Raw genomic sequence first — 18,038 nt, 5'->3', positions numbered from 1 at the left:
ATTCCATAGATTGGTCAGTCTTTATGTAAAGTATTTTCTGACTTCTTTCCTAAGTTTGCCTTTTACTGAATTGGAATTATGTCCCTTAGTCTTAAAGTTAAAAAAAATGTTGGAGTAATAGTTGTCTTTTCCATTCCCTTAGTTATTTTATACATTTGAAAGATCACCACATGAGCCCCATCATTCCAGACTGAGGGGCTCAATTTTCTCTGATCTTTCCTGAGAACAACCGACTTCCCTGAATTTAGGAATCAGTAGTATGGCTCTTCTCTGCATTTCTTCTTCTAGTGTTTGATTGTCTCCCTTGTTTTCTGCAGAAGTGCTCAAGTTTTCACATGGCTAGACAGTTTTCTCACAACTTCTTTCTTGTGTGCTGCTGTTTTGGCTATGTAGTTCTCCATTATATTGCCTTTGATTGCTACTCTAGATTAGCTGACCTGTCAACATGAAGTCTGCTGAGATCCAAGGTTTTGTTCAGCTTCACCCTTGATTATTAGGCACACAGCGTTGTTTTTTCCCTTAAGCACAGTACTTTGCATTGCACTTAATTTTATGTGCATATTTGCATTTTAATTCTGTACTTTCTGAGCTGCTTCATCCAATTCCACTGTTCCTCCTAATTTGGCATCTTCTGCAAATTTTTCTACATTTTAAGTTGAATAAATGCACCCATTACTTATGCAAGATAGCAGCAGAGTTGAAAGCAACCCAGTCGGTACTAACACCTCACCTCACACACAAGCACTCATATATTTTATCATCATGAAAACAGAAAATGCTGTCTCATATTTTATCCTTCAGCTAACTTTGCCTATCCCCTGGTACTAATGGCTGAGGTCATGTGAAGTTGGAATCACGGTGTGAGCTTTTATAAAATTGTACTCCAATGATTTTCTATTTTTCCTGAACAAGGAGTGTTAGTGGATAGCTCAGTTGGGAGGGGAGGAGCGAGAAAGGAAAATGAAGCTATTAATTTGAGCTTGATCCAGTGCTTGCCATATATCTATATGTATGCACAATGGTCAGCACAGTGAATACTGGCTTTTCATTCTTTTTTGGCATAATCTGAAAGCTTTAAGATGAATTCTTACAGTTTAAATTGCTTCGCTTGAGATTATTAAATACCTTGTAAAGTGGAGATAAAAATTTTTCATTTTAATTTCCTTGCAGTTAGAAGTACCATGACCTATTCAGATGGTCCCTTTGGAAAAATTCAGAATTCCGTTTATGTGCCCTTAAATGTTTATTATGATACAGACCAGCCTGAAAACATAGCTGATTTTTCAAAGTTGTTTTACAATGCTAGATTTTTGTTTTATTTAGAGTCTAGTTGTATTAACTTAGAACCAGTGAAAAATGAAATGGTGTTAGTGTTGAATCTGTTAGCTCGTAACTAATATCTGTAGTTGTCCTGTCTCGGCACCTAAAACCTTGTTGCTGTCCCAATTTCATTGTAGTTTCTACATGTGTGTTTATTTATCTAGTTGAAAGAAAATTCTGTCCGCAAACCTAATTTGTCACATTTTGAATACTTCAGTATTTACAATGGAAAATTCTGTGTAACCATTCATAATGGGAATTACTATGTAATTAGATGCCAGTTATCAAGTAGCTGTAGGCCTCCAGTGCCTGAGTCCACCATTTTATTTTGCTCTTTTCTTAAATTGAGAATTTGGTTACAGGTTGGTTTTTTTTTGCTGTTTCCAGGCCTGCACTCCTACATTTGCAATTGCACCCCATCGTACTGCATCAATGTTGGGCTGGGGCCAGCTGCCTCCTTTTTTTGCTTGCTCAAGCCTTCTACATTTGCTTCCCATATCCTACTGTAACCCCAGGTGTGCTGTTGCATCTTCATCTGACTTACTAGCATCCTGCTGGCTTCCTTGCTCCAGCATTGTGCTTGGCCTCCTCTTTCATCTTTTGCTGTTAAACCAGAACCATGGTTTGGAAAGCACAATGAGTGCTTATATTGTACTCTTTGCAGGGGGTGCCACGGAGTTTGGAGAGAGCAGATTAGTGAGGAATTAGCTTAAGACGGTGAGGGAATCGTCATTGTGTCACCAATGGAGAAAATAGATATTACAGGTATGTAGGAGTAATAGCAATGACAGGTTGGAAAGTGTTACAAATAAGCAAGATAGGTATGAGAGGCATTATTTTAGTGCATTAGTGCTACCAATTAAATGCAATAAAAGCAATTGTTGCTTAAATTTTTTTTGGAGACAACTAATCAAAACAGGAAATGGCTTCTCTCAAACATTTTAACATTAGAGCATTGTCTTGGAGAAATGGCTTTCATTAGTAGAAAAAGTGATGTGTAACAGTACTGGACACTGAGAATGAGCTAAGAATATAGAAACGGGTGAGGGAGCGAACTAAATACAGAAAATGTGCATTTAATTCTGTTCTCTTATCTAGATATTCCTGAAACATTGCTGCAATACCAAATATGGACACCCAAAAATTTAAAGTTTTGGTTGTCTTGCTTTTCCTTAAGCTTTTTTATTCATTCATGCAGTATGGGTGTTGCTGGCTCGGCCAGCATTTATTGCCCATCCCGAATTGCTCTTGAGAAGGTGGTGATGGGCTGCCTTCTTGAAACACTGCAGTCCATGTGGTGTAGGTACGCCCGTAGTGCTATTAGGGAGCAAGGTCTAGGATTTTGAACCAGCAGCAATGAAGGAGCGACGATATATTTCCAAGTCAGGATGGTGAGTGGCTTGAAGGGGAACTTCCATGTGGTGCTGTTCCCATGTGTCTGCTGCCCTTGTCCTTTTAGATGGTGATGGTTGTGGGTTTGGAAGGAGCCTTGGTAAGTTCCTCCAAATGGTACACATTGCCGCCACCGTGTGTTGGTGGTGGAGGGAGTGAATGTTTGTGGATGTGGTGCCAATCAAGTGGGCTGCTTTGTCCTGGATGGTGTCAAGCTTCTTGAGTGTTTTTGGAGTTGCATTCATCCAGGCAAGTGCAGAGTACTCCATCACACTCCTGACTTGGGCCTTGTAAATGGTGGGCAGGCTTTAGAGAGTCGGGTGGTGAGTTACCTGCCACAGGATTCCTAGCGCCTAGCCTGCTCTTGTAGCCACAGTATTTATATGGCTAATCCAATTCAGTTTCTGGTCAATAGTAACCCCCAGGGTGTTGATAGTGAGGGATTCAGCGATGGTAATACCATTGAATGTCAAGAGGCAATGGTTAGATTCTCTCTTGTTGGAGTGTGTCATTACCTGGTACTTTGGTGGTGCGAATGTTACTTGCCGCTTATCAGCCCAAGCCTGGATATTGTCTAGGCCTTGCTACATTTGGACATGTACTGTTTCAGTATCTGAGAAGTTGCGAATGGTGCTAAACATTATGCAATCATCAGTGAACATCCTCGCTTCTGACCTTATGATGGAAGGAAGGTCATTGATGAAACAGCTGAAGATGGTTGAGCCTAGGACACTACCCTGAGGAACTCCTGCAGTGATGCCCTGGAACTGAAATGATTGACCTCCAACAGCTACAGCCATCTTCCTTTGTGCTAGGTGTGACTCTAAACAGTGAATAGTTTTCCTCCTGATTTCTATTGACTTCACTTTTGCTAAGGCTCCTTGATGCAGCACTCGGTCAAATACTGCCTTGATGTCAAGGGCAGTCACCCTCCCTTCCTGGAGTTCAGCTCTTTTGTCCATGTTTGAACCAAGGCTGTAACAAGGTCAGAAGCTGAGTGACCCTAGCGGAACCTAAACTGAGCGTCAATGAGCAGGTTATTGCTAAGCAAGTTCTGCTTGATAGCACTGTTGATGACCCCTTCTATCACTCTGCTGATGATCAAGAGTAGGCTGATGGGGTGGAATTGGCTGGGTTGGATTTGTCCTGCTTTGTGTGTACAGGACATGTCTGAGCAATTTCCCACATTGCTGGGTAGATGCTAATGTTGTAGCTGTACTGGCACAGCTTGGCTAGGGGCACGGCAAGTTCTAGAACACACAACTTCGGTACTATTACTGGAATATTGTCAGGGCAATATCCAATGCCTTCAGCCATTTTTTGATATCACATGAAGTGAATCGAATTGGCTGAAGACTGGCAACTGTGATGCTGGAGACCTCTGGTGGAGGCTGAGATGGATCATCCACTCGGCACTTCTGGCTGAAGATTGTTGCAAATGCTTCAGCCTTAGCTTTTGCACTGTGCTGGGCTTCCCCATCATTGTCTTATTCCTAATGGTAATTCAAAGTTTTCATAAAAGCTTGAAGTTCAAAAGGAAATCAGTTTCTGCATTTGAGCTTGAGCATTTTCTGGTGTAATCTGCTTATGTTCCATGTTTGAGAGGTTGAATTTGATTTGGGATAAATGAATTTTAATTATTTTGTGTAGATGCCAATCAAAGCATGCCAAAGCAGTCAATGTTTTAAATTAGCGCAACAGGTCAGTGAGCATCAAGAAAGGACAGGTTATAATATTTTTATCTTTCGTAAGATTGAACTCTGAGATAACCAGGCATTCAGTAAGGTTGGAAAAATAGTAAAGGAGAAGGGAGAATCAATAAAAAAAAAGCTTGCATTTAGTTTGCACCTTTCACAACCTCAAAGTGCTTTTCAGCCAATTGAGTACTCTTCAAGTGATTCAGTGATGTAATGTAGAAACGCAACATACGTTTTGTACACAGTAATGTCCCACATAATATCCAATTTATGCACAGCAAGATCCCATGAACAGCAATGACATAACCAGATTTTTTTTAGGTGTAGGCTGAGAGATAATTATTGGTTAGGACACTGGGGAGAATTCCCTCGGTGGTACTTTGTATTGGTGATGTGGAATCTTTTACACCTACCTGGGAGGGCAGATGGGGCCTCTGTTTAGCATCCTAAGTGAAAGGCGATATCTGTGACCTTGCAACACTCAGTAACGCATTGACGAGCCAGCCTTGATTTTGTAAAATCCCTAGGGTGGGACTTGAACCCACAGCTTTCTGATTTGAAGCCAAGAGTGCCACATAGATATGTCAGCCAGAAAGGGAGTTTGTGTTTAATGACCTAGCTCTGACCAATTGCTATTTTTTTTATGTATGTCACTTTATTTGAATTAATACAGATATATGGAATGAACAAAAGTAGGGGAGGTGTGGTGAAAAAGACATGGGACCCATGTACAAGAAAACAATGAAAAATTAAAATAATTAAAAACCTGTGAATGCAACAGAAATTAAAATGGAAAATGCAAATGAAACAGTGTACCTGCCGTTGTAAGTAGATAAAGGAATGGCCAACACCAAGGGCGTAGACTCCCTCTATTGTACTTTAATGAACATCTTCGACATCAGTTCACATCCTCCACCCCCCCAGCCTATCCTTTTCCTATACATGCATAATTACAAGAACTTGCTGTTTGGGAAAGAATGAAGGGCTTCGTTAAGACCTAGTTTGCAAACACCCCTTGGAGGAGGCTTATTATAAATATTTAAAGGTATTTTACAAGAGGGAAAGTAGCAATGTTGATTGCTTGAACTAAGGGAGGGTTGGAACTGGTGTACCTCCAGTAGCAGTATGGGATTAACTTTTTGTTTTTCATCTACAGATGAATTAGATGTGGGTATAAGGAACATAACCTTGAAATTTAGAAGCAGGAATTTTGACCTATAGTGAGTAGAGCTATAAAACGCTAAGAAAACAGGCATTACCAAAAGAGCAGAGAGATGATAGATGCAATTTAATGTGGATAACTGTGACTTAATATAGTATGGGGTGAGAAAACAAGAAATGGAAGTATACACTTGATGGAAAAACACTGAAGAATGTGGATGCACTGAAAATCTTAGGGGTTTAATTGCACAATTCTCAGAAAATGTCAATATAGGTAGATTAAGTCATAAAGTACAGTAGGGTTTGGGATATTATTAACATGGAGCACATGAACTAATGATGAATTTATGCAAAGGATATAAAAGTTAGAAAGTTTGTTCTTGGAGGATTATTGGAGAGTAGAATGTGTTTCAACAAGCATGGTTTAAATAGAGGCCCCTAATTTTTCTTGGAATACAATGAACATTTGAAGCAAAGAAAGATGTAAGGCCAAGGGAAAGAGTGAAGGGTTAGTTTTGGATTGCACTAGCAAAGAGACAGGTGACATGTTAAATGCTCTCCTTCAGGTGTCATCCTCTTATCTACACACTGCCTTTTAGTGATGTTATCCACAGGCATGAAGTCAATTACCACCTGTATGATGACCAGCCCTACCTCTCTACCCCCTTTCTCTCAACACCTTCATTGGCTCTCTGCTGGCAGAATGCTTACCCAGTAGCCAGTCTCAGAAAACTGAATCGTCTTTGAATCATCTTTGGCCACCAACACAAACTAAGTACTCTCTGTCTCCTTACATGGCTACTATCTCAATCTGAATCAGACTGTTTAAGATGATAACCTTGGTGTCTATTCTGTGATGACCTACTTAACCTAATCTTATCCATCACAAAAACTGCCCACTTCCACCTGTAAGATTGACTGCCACCTCCCATCTGCCACTGACCCTCTTAACCATAGGAACAAGATTTGGCTATTTAGCCCCTTGAAGCTGTCCTGTCATTTGATGAGGTCATCCGATCTGCCACCTAACTCCACAAATTCCTTATTCCATGTTCCTTTTTTGGTTATCCAAAAGGTATCATCAATCCAAGATTTAAAATTAATATTTGATCTAGCATCACTTGTTGCTTGTGTAAGAGGGTTCCAAACTTCTACCACCCTTTGTGTGTAAGTGTTGCCTAATTTCACTCCTGAACAGTCTAACTCTAATTTTAGTCTAGTCCTGGACTCTCCAACCAGCAAAAATAATTACTCTTTATCTACCCTATCTGTTCCTAATAATATGTTGAAAACCTAAATCAAATCAACCCTTAACCTTCTGAGTTCCAGAGACTGCAACCCTAGTTTGTGTAATCGCTTTGTAATTTAATCCTTAAATCCAGGTGACATTCTGGTAAATGTAGGCTGCACTCCCACGGCCTTGTCACCTCCACACTTGACTGTTGCAGTGCTCTTCTGGCCAGCATGCCTTCTTCCAACCTCTAAACTTCAACTTACCCAAAGCTCTGCCCCAAATTTGGTTGTACTTAGCCAACACCCCTGGCCTTCACTTACCCTGGCATCCACTCACCCACTGCCCTGTGTGTTAAAATGAGTGTTTTACATCCCTCTATGGACTTTCTTTCCCCTATATCCATAATGTCCATCAGCTCTTTATTCCTTCCAACACCCCCAAACTTTTTTAATTTCCTCTTTTTGTGAATAGAGCTCTTCTCACCCCCTCTCTTTTAGTCTCATTAATGCTCATGCCCTTCCTTCCCATAGATTCCATAACCTGGAAGTCTGTACCTAAACCCAACTATCTCTTCACCTAAGGTTCTACTTAAAACCCATCCGTTTGAACAAGCTTTTGATCGCCCCATCTAATATCTCCTCCTTTGACTCGTCTTTTTTTAATGTCTCCATGAAGCTTCTTTGAAAAGTTTACTTCTTTGAATGCAATTGTAAATTTCTGTGGATCACTGTTAAGACCAATGTGTAGATTGCTGAGATCTTGTTCTTGAAGCTTGTGGTGAACTTCCTTTGAACTACGTGGAAGACCAAAGCTAGGGATGTCGAGCTATGTTGATAAGACAAGGGCCATACTTTTAGACAGATTGGAGGTGTTCAGTGAAACAGTCAATTAATTTCCACTTAAGTTTCCTCTATGTAGAGATTAACATGTAAATTGCCATCTCGCGATAAGGTGTATTTGGGGTCCTGGATACTGGGGTGGGAGGATTTTCAGGCCAAGTGTTGCATCTCCTACAGATCTGCAGTTTCATTGAAGGTATCAGCAAGGCAGCTGAGAGTGAGGGAAGAGAGTTAAAATTCGCCTGGCTGTGGAAAGCAGATGAGGGGGAAAGCCCAGGAAGGGAATGGATGCCCAGGTGAAAGTGAGGGATGGGTAGAAATGGAATAAAATTCTCCATGTTGGAACGATAGCAGGAGACCGCACCAATACAATCATCAGTATAAGGAAGTGATTGGTGAGAGGTAGGAGACTGAATATGTTTGGAGCGGGGAGGTGGGGGCGCTGAGTAAGTTTGGAGAAAACAGTATTCTACATATCCTGCAAAAAGGAGAACATGGCTCGGGGCAATATGAGTTCCCTTAGCAGCGAACTAGAGGAATTGAGTGGAGTTAAGAAAAGTACAACCAGGCAGGAGAAGCTGCTGGTGATTGGAGCCACAGCCACAGTACAAAATAGAGAGCTTGGAGACCATCCTGGTGAGGGGTGTAATTGTAGAGTAATTGGACATCATAGTGAAAAAGACACTTAGTGACCAGAAAACCTTGAATGGTTTAAGTGATGGAGGGCATTGGAGGAGTCATGAATGTGGATGGATGGAGAAGAGTCAAGATTTCAGTGAAATCCCAGACATTCTGAATGCCACCTACTTGCAGCACCAACAGTGGCCACCCTGCTGCTGGTGTGCCAGAGTGCAGAGCTGCTGGCTTCCGATAAGCCGGCAGCTCTGTAAGGAGGGACTTCTTCCTGGAGACAGATGAAAGTCCCACTGCATACTAATTAGAGGGCTGTTGCCTGAAAAATTTAAGTGGGGTGAGCTGGCTAAACAGAGGCAGGCTTGCCCTCAACATTTACTATGGGGTGCAGGGAGCTTGCCCTCAACTTATAATGCAGCCCTAGGATGCAGTAGCTAGCAAAATGGGTTATGTGCTGCAAAACTATTCGCTTAAAATTTGCTGCACATCTACATATTTTTGGCAATTTCCATAAAAGATAATAGTTGAAAAGTCGAGTATATATAATAGCTCGGAAAGTGGAGTCTTGAGTATTGCAATTTAACATGGAGTGGGATAAAATTCAGAATGACAGTTCATTTCACCTTTCAGGCGTTGTCTAGTCTATCAGTTTTCAGCCTTGACTGCCCTGTAATCCACTGGCTCTGAAAATCAAATGCCTTGAGAAGTGCGTGAGTTGTTTTGGTCAATCGAGTGGGTTGATTCATCTTCATTCCATGATGTTTCTTCATTTTAAGTGGGTTGAATAACAGTTGTCGAGGATCACTGTAGTCTATATGTCTGACTGTTTTCCCCAACAAAACTTATTGTAATTCTACATATTAATTATTGTATTGTAGAAAACTGTCAGCTGTTCATTTTAAAATATTTTTCATATCTAAATCCATAACCTTTAGGTTGGGATAATAAACACGAGCGTTTGTAGTTAGTACTGTTCGTCATTTGTTTAAATAGAAGACAGATTAACTAGTTTTGCGGTTCACCTTAATATTTTTTACATGTTTATTATAAGTAGTTGTCTATACCTTGTATTGGTTTATATTCCATATCAGGTTTCAAAACTTGTTAAACAAACCACTTTTTCATTTCTCAGATTCGATGTGGCGGTGTACTCAGTTTCCAAGATCATCAGCAGTGCAATTCAGTTCAACATCTAGAGCGGAAACTACCCTCAGTGAAGGAACAGAGTCCAATGCTGAAGGTGAAGAAGGTGACGACTATAGTCAGGAATATCAATATATCATGTTTATTCTCAATGCTGTTCACTCATTCAAAATATTTTTACATATTTATTTTGTGAATCAACATTTCATGGCTATCCTGAATTTAAATACATAAGAGTACAATTTTTTTTGCACAAAAATTGACTATCAGCGCAGTAGAATACCCACATTATAATGTGAAGTTCAGTAATTACTGAAACCTTGAGTAAAGCTCATTAATTTTTTAAAAAATGTTATATTAAAAGAAGAAACAGCCTTCTAGTAGTTCTTCTAAAAGAAAGTTCTAATACTTGCTGTTTTCCAAAAATTTATCTTTCGTTCTAAATATTTTTTGTTTATATTATAATGATTTGTCCAAAGGATTCCTGAACTTTAGAAGCGTCCTTTATTTCAGAGACTGATACTTCAGGTCTAAAATAAACATGATTAGGTGCATGCTAGATGCAACTGGCAAGTGAAAGTATCCCATTAACCCCGCTAACATGAATTGCTTTGTTTGTGATGTACCTGGCATTGTAGGTCAACAACCAAATGAAATTTCATGGCTTTGTTATGCTACCCAAACCTGTTGCAAGGGCCTCATTAATATATGTAGAGCTATTTGAGCAGATATTCTCAACTTTTAAGGGTTTGTTTAATTACATTAATATATTTTCCTACTTCAGATCTTGAAGATAGAGTTTTATCGTCCTATGCGCAAGGTGCAAGACCGAGGGACACATTGCTTGGATCTTTGAGACGCACTACATCAAGCTTAAGTCGAGCACTTTCCTTGCCTTCAGAGAGTCAACCTGTAATCTCAAGAGACTTTAGTAGCAGTTCTTCCAGGTCTTCTAACAGCAGTCGTCCCTTAACAAACATTGAAGTGATACCACAAAGAAGTAGAGAGTGTGGTTTTATGCGTAGTAGAACTGGATCTGGAGCTTCAGAATCAGTAACCCCGGAAAGGAGAAATATGTCTGTGTTGCAACCAAGACCACTAAATGACTTTGTAGCAGAATCTAGCAACAGGTGTAGACCTAGACAGCTGTTGTCCCGCCTGGCATCCAGTATGTCTTCGACTTTCTCTGGCAACCGAAGATCCAACCAGGGGCATTCAGTTGTAAGGCCTTTTGAAACAACACGTTCCTTTGGGCATTCAGATAATATATCATTAGGTGGAAGATCTGAAAATTTTGCACAGGCTAATAGCACAAGCAGACATGATGCCACTAATTTTTCAAACAATCAATCCTCTGAATCATCTCAGGGATTTGGATTTTTGAGATGGAGGAGAGCAGGAGCACCAAACATTTCACAGTCTCAAAATATTAATGGGGGTGTAGAAAGTTTGGTAAATTCAAGGCCAGATTATTCTGAAAATCGAAATACTGCTTCATGGTTATCATCATCATTACGAAACAGGTGTACCCCTCTCTTCAACAGAAGGAGAAGGGAAGGAAGAGATGAAACTGCAAGAATGGCTGCCGCATCTCATAGTACCATAAATGAAGCAAGAGCAGACCACTCACCAGTCCTCCAAAGAGAAGTTGGAACATGTGAAAACTTGAGCAGGGAACAACCAAATGTTATCCAGGGTGCTACTGTAGCTTCTTCAATGGCTTTGACCTCCACCACTACAGGCAGCTCCACGTTTTGCACTCCAACATCTCTACCAGAGAGCCCTCGTGGTGGTGGTGGTGGTGGTGGTGGTGGTAGTAGTAGTAGTAGTTCAGGAATTGCAGGGATATTCCCTAATTCTGTCATACGCCTTACTATGCCATATGGCCTTGGAGATGAATTCTCTGATAATATACTGATAGCAGTAGACTTTGCAAGTCCATCTAGAAGTCATGTAGAGGCTCCAGAAAAGCAGAAAACTGATAGTACATCTTCAAGGGATCCAGAAAAACTCAGAAAATTACAAGAAAGGTATATTTTATACATCATCCCTCAATGCCTGTCTTTATATATTTTTTCTTAACGTCAATTTATTAAGCTACCAAGAAACTTACTTTGGTTGCACCTTATTCAGATTTCCCTTGCATTGCTAACCTACATATATTGTTGCTTGTTATTCTCTTAGGGAATTTCCTTTCCTTCGGGGAGAGATGTGTATGGGCATGAAGTTTTTTTTTTATCATGTAGTGTTGATTTATAGAGAAAACAACACTCCAGACTGCAATGTCCAGCAAGAAGAGAAAGTAATGGCAATTTTCTTTGAGAGCTGGTTGGGTTTGGAGGGAGAGGGAAGAATAGAAGAAGTCCTTCAGAAGAGATCTGGACTGATTGGCTGGTTTGTTTTGGAAGCAAGCAACTTGAGGCTTAAATGACTACGCACTTGATAAGCAAGGGTTTTCTATGCATTTCTTTCCCTATGTATCCTGCACACAACGTTTAAGATTTTTACCCTTGCTGTCATGGATGCGCAGTGACTATTTCAAGTTGACTGTCCATTTCATACCCTGGTTGTCTGTTGTGGACAGGTTCCCTTGGTTTGAAACACAAAATAAAGTTCTGTTGCACCATATAGTGAATATTAAAAACTCCCCTTCTAATGAACAACTTTTGATCCTGTTGGCCTGATCCTGTCAGGACAGGAAAATGCAATGCAAAATCATGTGGTCTATAATTTTCACTTCTGACCACCTGAAATTTCTATTTTCCCAGCAATCTCATAAGTTTTCAGAAACAGTGTTAGCTTTTTTTTTTGTATTCATGTTTGTTTTCAGATGACATTTGCAGGAAGAGTTCTTAACATGGTTAATTGAATTGCCAAGGAACTACCTGCTGCATTTCTTATGTCACACGTTTATAATTGAACTGTTAATTTTGAGAAGAGCGACAAGCCATTGTGTCCCTCAAATTGACCAAGAAACTTCCTCTTGCGGCGTATATTGCAGGTAATTGTACAGGTGGTAGAAATAGCAGATATAATTTCAGATTACTGCTACTTCTGTTTTAAGATTCTTTTTGTCTGTGCAATTGGGAGAGGAAGGGAATAGACCTGATTATTGAAAAGTTGAATCATTTTGTTTACCTGGTGGGGGTGGAAGACAACTTGCATTATCACAGCATACTTGATTTCTATTTCACCTTTTTGATACTATTTGGAACTCTTATGATTTATTCCCATATTCTGGTATTGATCAATTCAGATTACTAAGATAAAAGTATCGGAGAGCCAAACCTAAAAGCAGAGCTGCGCAAAGCTTCCTGTTGATGTGTGTATGTATTCCAAGTAAAGACTGGATACAATATAAACACCATATACCTAAAGAAATAAACTAGCTGCCTGGGCTGGGAAGTACGTTCCTAGTAACTTTGACAGAAACCATTGTTTACAAATTCACTGGGTAAAATTTGTTGACCAGCAATTGGAATTGCCCACATCCCTTGCCAAGATTGCAACAGCCCCAATCTCATCATAGAATTAATTCCTAATGATGAAAAATAATTTACAAGCTAAAACTCCAAAGATAATGTGTTGTTCTTAAGGTAGGATATGTTTCAGCCCACGGATATCCATTCGGTAGGCATGCCAGGTTGCCTTAAGACCCTACAGATATACTGCTAGAGCTCTGGAATTTTTTTTTCAAAAAAATCTGCTTCAGAGATTTTGAAGACATCCTTAACTTTTAAAGAAACCAAGTATACCTCAGATGTGAAAGCAAAATAATGTGGATACTGGAAATCTGAATTAAAAACGCAAAATGATGGAAAAACTCAGCAGGCCTGGCCGCATCTGTGAAGAGAAACAAGAATTAACGCTTTGAGTCAATATGACTCTTCTAGCTCTGAAGAGTCATACAGACTCAAAACATTAACTCTGTTTCTCTCTCCACAAATGCTGCCAGGCCTGCTGGGTTTTTCCAGCATATTTTGTTTTTATTTACTTCAGATGTGGCCATTTTTCATGTGCAAGCCTGAAAATAAGTGATGTTAAGATGACTTGAAGACATCGAAGCTGAGCCCAGTCCCACCCTTTTTTTATGCCAGGTAACTGGATAAGAAGTGGGATTTTGTATGCATTTTTTCTCTAGCCCAGGAATACTGATATTGATTCAGCTGGGGTGCCAATGGAACTGCTTTATAGTAGCCCTAAGGCACTTCTGTAATCTGTACTGCTGAGGAATCTCAGGAGTAGAGCAGACCAAAAATGATGAACTTTCATTCAGCTCAAAGTACTGTTTTCCCACCTTCATTCCTCAGCTTTCCTTCAATATGGTATGAAAACAAGTGAAATATACTTGCTAATTTACTTTTTCATAGTAATCTAAAAATTCTTAAAACCAGCTACATTGTTTTCTGTAGAAGATTCGGTGTTTTAGGGTTTTGGAGCAGGAAGGAATCTTCTATCCAACAATGGTAATATGTCACCTGGAATTGAAATCCATTGCACTGCTGCAGCAGCCCTTCTTGTTTTTCTTCATTTTGCAAAAATGCAAACTTATATACTTGTCATTAATGTATGCTTCTTTATGACAGCCTACTTTTGGAGGATTCTGATGATGAAGAAGATGATATCTGTCGGATTTGCCAAATAGGGGCTGGAGCTACAACACCTCCAAATCCTTTAATACAGCCATGCAATTGCACTGGTAGCTTGCAATATGTTCATCAGGAATGCATGAAGAAATGGTTGCAATCCAAAATAAATTCAGGTAAGATGGGTATCTAGATAATTGATATGGTGGCCAAAAGGATGCATGACTTTAATCATTTTTAGCTGTTGGGTGGGATGGGTTGGGGTTTTGAGTTGCATGCTGTTTATCAATAACTTGCATTTGGACTGAAGTTCCTAGGTTACTTACCCATAATTCCAAAAATGTTTTTCCTTGATCATATTCTACTAGTTTTCAGGGTATGACTGCTCTTAAAAATACAACTTTTCACTGAGACTCGAGTTTCTGGATCTAACAATGTTGGGATGTGGATTCTATGATTTTCCCCTGCAAGTTCACAAGTTTGTGGGCTTTCAGAGACTGACAGGGACGAAATCTTCCCATTTAAGAAAGAGTAATTGAAGGAAAATCCCTATAAATGGTTTCAAATCTCAGTTGTATGATTAAGGCCATAGAGCAGATTATCTATCTGCCTGCCATTTCCCTAGACATGGTTTGGAGAACCTATTAGATTGAAAGTACAATGAGAAAATGAGAAAAAGTCTATAAATAATAAAATACCAAATATTGACTGTAAAGTCCGCATGTCGAAAGTTCTCTTGATTTGGATTAACTGAACTAAGAAAACTGAATCACAACTGGCATTCACCTCGCATGTTGATTTTGGTCTTCTCTCAGGTTAGAAGTATGTAGGAACTGTCCAGGGTTGATTGCTATCCAGCAGCATTAATTAACATGTCCATATACCTCATGAGAATGATATGTATAAGGAATGAAGGGGTGTGTATAAGAAAGGTGATGATCCAGTATTAACAAACTTATAAACATATAACCAAACATTAAATAGATATTGTGTGCTAAACTTAATGCAGGTGCTGATCTGACTGCTGTAACCACCTGTGAATTGTGTAAGGAAAAGTTGCAGCTGGATTTTGAAGATTTTAATGTCCATGAATTGTATAGGACACATGCAGATGAACAGGTGTGTATGGGCTTGTGTGGGCTTTTAAGTGATTGATTGCCACATGTAAAAAAAAAAGGCTATTGAGTGTAACTGTTACATTATTTGTTTAGCATTAAGTTATGCAATATATAATAGATCTTGGAAAAAATCTTCAGCTCTCCACCAACTTAATATCGTGTGATTCCAGAGGCTTACTTGGGAAAAGCCTTGCATAGCTCTCAGTTGTTTGTAAGGATTGCAGGCACCACATTTCAGTTATTACTTCTGCACTAAAGACTGTGCTATCTGAGCTCTGCGCTCCTGAAACACACTCTCTTGTTCTGTTTGGGCAATAATCCTATTGAGCAATGATCAGGATTTTGAAAATTCCCCATTTAAGTTTGCAATCTGTTGCATTTGTTTGTGTTCAATAAAGTATTTCCTGCCACTCTTATTTTAAAATGCAATCCCTGCCATCTAGCCTCTAAATACATATGTCTTTAGACCATTTGATAGAATAGTCTCTTTGCAATTAAATAGTGATGACTAAATAGTCTCTTTGCAATTAAATAGTTTTAAAACTTTCACTGTCTTTCACAGAAAATGGTAGCAATCCTTAGATGCAGCAACGAGCTAGTGTTTGGAGTGTTACTTACAGGCTAGGAAGAAAAAACATTGGCAGGTAAAATAAAGGAAAATCCAAAGTTATTTTACAAGTACATTAAGAGTAAGAGGATAACTAGGGAAAGAGTAGACCCCATTAAGGACCATAGTGGTAATTTGTGGAGCCGGAAGATGTAGGTAGGGGTCTAAAGGAATACTTTGTGTCGGTGTTCACAAGTGAGAGGGAGGACATGGGTATGGAAATCAGGCAGAAGGACTGTGATATAATTAAAGAAATTAGCATAGAAAGGAAAGAGGTTCTAAGTGGCCTGGCAGGCTTAAAAGTAGATAAATCTCCAGGCCCGGATGAAATGTATCCCAGGCTGTTGAGTTAGGCAAGGAAGGAGATAGTAGGGGTGCTGGCAGTAATTTTCAATACCTCTCTGGCCACAGGAGAGGTGCCAGAGGACTGGAGGACAGCCAATGTGGTACTGTTATTCAAGAAGGGAGGAAGGGATAAACCAAGGAACTACAGGCCAGTCAGTCTAACCTCAGTGGTGGGGAAACTATTGGAAGCAATTCTGAGGGACAGAATTAATCTTCATTTGGGGAGGCAGGGATTAATCAAGGACAGTCAGCATGGTTTTGTTAAGGGGACGTCATGTCTGACCAATTTGATTGAATTTTTCGAAGAGGTGACCTGGTGTGTAGATGAGGGCAATGCATTTGACGTAGTCTACTTGGACTTCAGCAAGGCTTTTGATAAGGTCCCGCATGGGAGACTGATGACGAAGATAAGAGCCCATGAGATCCAAGGCAATTTGGCAAATGGGATCCAGAATTGGCTGAGTGGCAGGAAGCTGAGGGTGGTGGTCGAGGGGTATTTTTGTGACTGGATGCCTGCGTCCAGTGGGGTTCCACAGGGATTGGTGTTGGGTCCCTTGCTGTTTGTGGTATATATAAACGATTTTGACTTGAATGTAGGAGGGTTGATCAGTAAGTTCACGGATGACACGAAAATTGGTGGGGTGGTAAATAGCGAGGAGGATAGCCTTAGATTACAGGAGGATATAGATGGGCTGATCAGTGGCAAATGGAATTTAATCTGGATAAATGTGAGGTGATGCACTTGGGCAGGGCAAACAAGGCACGGAAATACACGGTGAATGGTAGGACCCTGGGAAGTACCAAGGATCAGGGGACCTTAGTCTGCATGTCCACTGGTCCCTGAAGGTAGCTGGACAGGTAGATAAGATGGTTAAGAAGGCATATGGGATACTTGCCTTTATTAGCCGAGGCATAGAATATAAGAGCAGGGAGGTTACGCTGGAACTGTATAAAATGCTGGTTAGGCCACAACTAGAGTATTGCGTGCAGTTCTGGAATCCGCATTATAGGAAGGATGTGATTGCACTAGAGAGAGTGTAGAAGAGATTTACCAGGATGTTGCCTGGGCTGGAGAGTTTTAGTTATGAGGAGAGATTGGATAGACTGGGGTTATTTTCCCTGGAGCAAAGGAGATTGAGAAGGGACATGATTGAGGTGTATAAAATTATGAGGGGCATAGATAGGGTAGACAGGAAGGAACTTTACCTCTTGGTAGAGGGATCAATAATCAGGGGGCATAGATTTAAGTTAAGTGGCAGAAGGTTTAGAGGGGATGTGAGGAATTTTTTCACCCAGAGGGTGGTGGGAATCTGGAACTCACTGCCTGAAAGGGTGGTAGAGGCAGAAACTCTCATAACATTTAAGAAGTATTTGGATGTGCACTTGCGATGCCATGGCATATAAGGCTATGGGCCTAGTGGTGGAAAATGGAATTAGAATAGTTAGGTACTTGTTTGACCAGTGCAGACTTGATGAGCCAAAGGGGCTTTTTCTGTGCTGTCGACCTCTGACTCTATGGCTCTAAGAAAGAGGAGAAAAAAAATTACTCAGCCACTGCATATGCATGTTCAAGTGCTCTGATGACTCTTCATTTGTTCAATGAGTATCTTGAGGCATCAGGACCAAGAGGGTCCTAGGTTTAATGCTCGTTGCAGAATTGGCTAATTTCTGCCGAAGTGAGGGCATTGCAGTTGACCTCACAGCCCTTGAGGCATTACAGTTAATATCAATGTCCCAGTGTTAGGAAGAGGAAAATTGGCCAGGATTCCCGTTCCTTTTGTTATCCAGCAATTCCCCTGATAAGGACAGGATCAGGCTTGGTTGTGGCTTGCCATACTTGAATAACCTGCTAACAATCCCTGTAATAGGTCATGTATCTAAAAGGGCCATTTGAAAAAAGGTTTTATAGAGTGACCTACTTAATAAATATCCAACAAATAATGAATGGTTTCAGCATTGAGCG

At 40.2% G+C, this 18,038-nt stretch overlaps 1 protein-coding gene across 6 annotated transcripts in view; it reads left to right on the top strand.

Moving 5' to 3' along the window:
• Positions 1–18,038, top strand: part of marchf7 (membrane-associated ring finger (C3HC4) 7) — a 64,195-nt gene that overhangs the window by 16,222 nt on the left and 29,935 nt on the right. For 4 of the 6 annotated variants that reach the window (XR_013577974.1, XM_078552237.1, XM_078552236.1 and 1 more), the window contains exons 5-8: positions 9,409–9,525; positions 10,204–11,449; positions 14,006–14,181; positions 15,015–15,124. Coding sequence is in view for 5 of the 6 variants with exons in the window: in XM_078552237.1 (XP_078408363.1) it covers positions 9,409–9,525; positions 10,204–11,449; positions 14,006–14,181; positions 15,015–15,124 (1,649 nt within the window). In the remaining variant the exon portion in view is untranslated. The remainder of the gene's footprint in view (positions 1–9,408; positions 9,526–10,203; positions 11,450–14,005; positions 14,182–15,014; positions 15,125–18,038) is intronic. The other 2 variants (XM_078552238.1, XM_078552239.1) reach the window with 1 other exon arrangement.

The sequence above is a fragment of the Cetorhinus maximus genome, chromosome 11 (genome assembly GCF_964194155.1).
Source record: "Cetorhinus maximus chromosome 11, sCetMax3.hap1.1, whole genome shotgun sequence".
In the NCBI taxonomy this organism is placed as follows: Eukaryota; Metazoa; Chordata; class Chondrichthyes; order Lamniformes; family Cetorhinidae; genus Cetorhinus; species Cetorhinus maximus.
The sequence above is the reverse complement of the archived record's forward strand: the minus strand, read 5'-3'. Positions and strand labels throughout refer to the sequence as shown.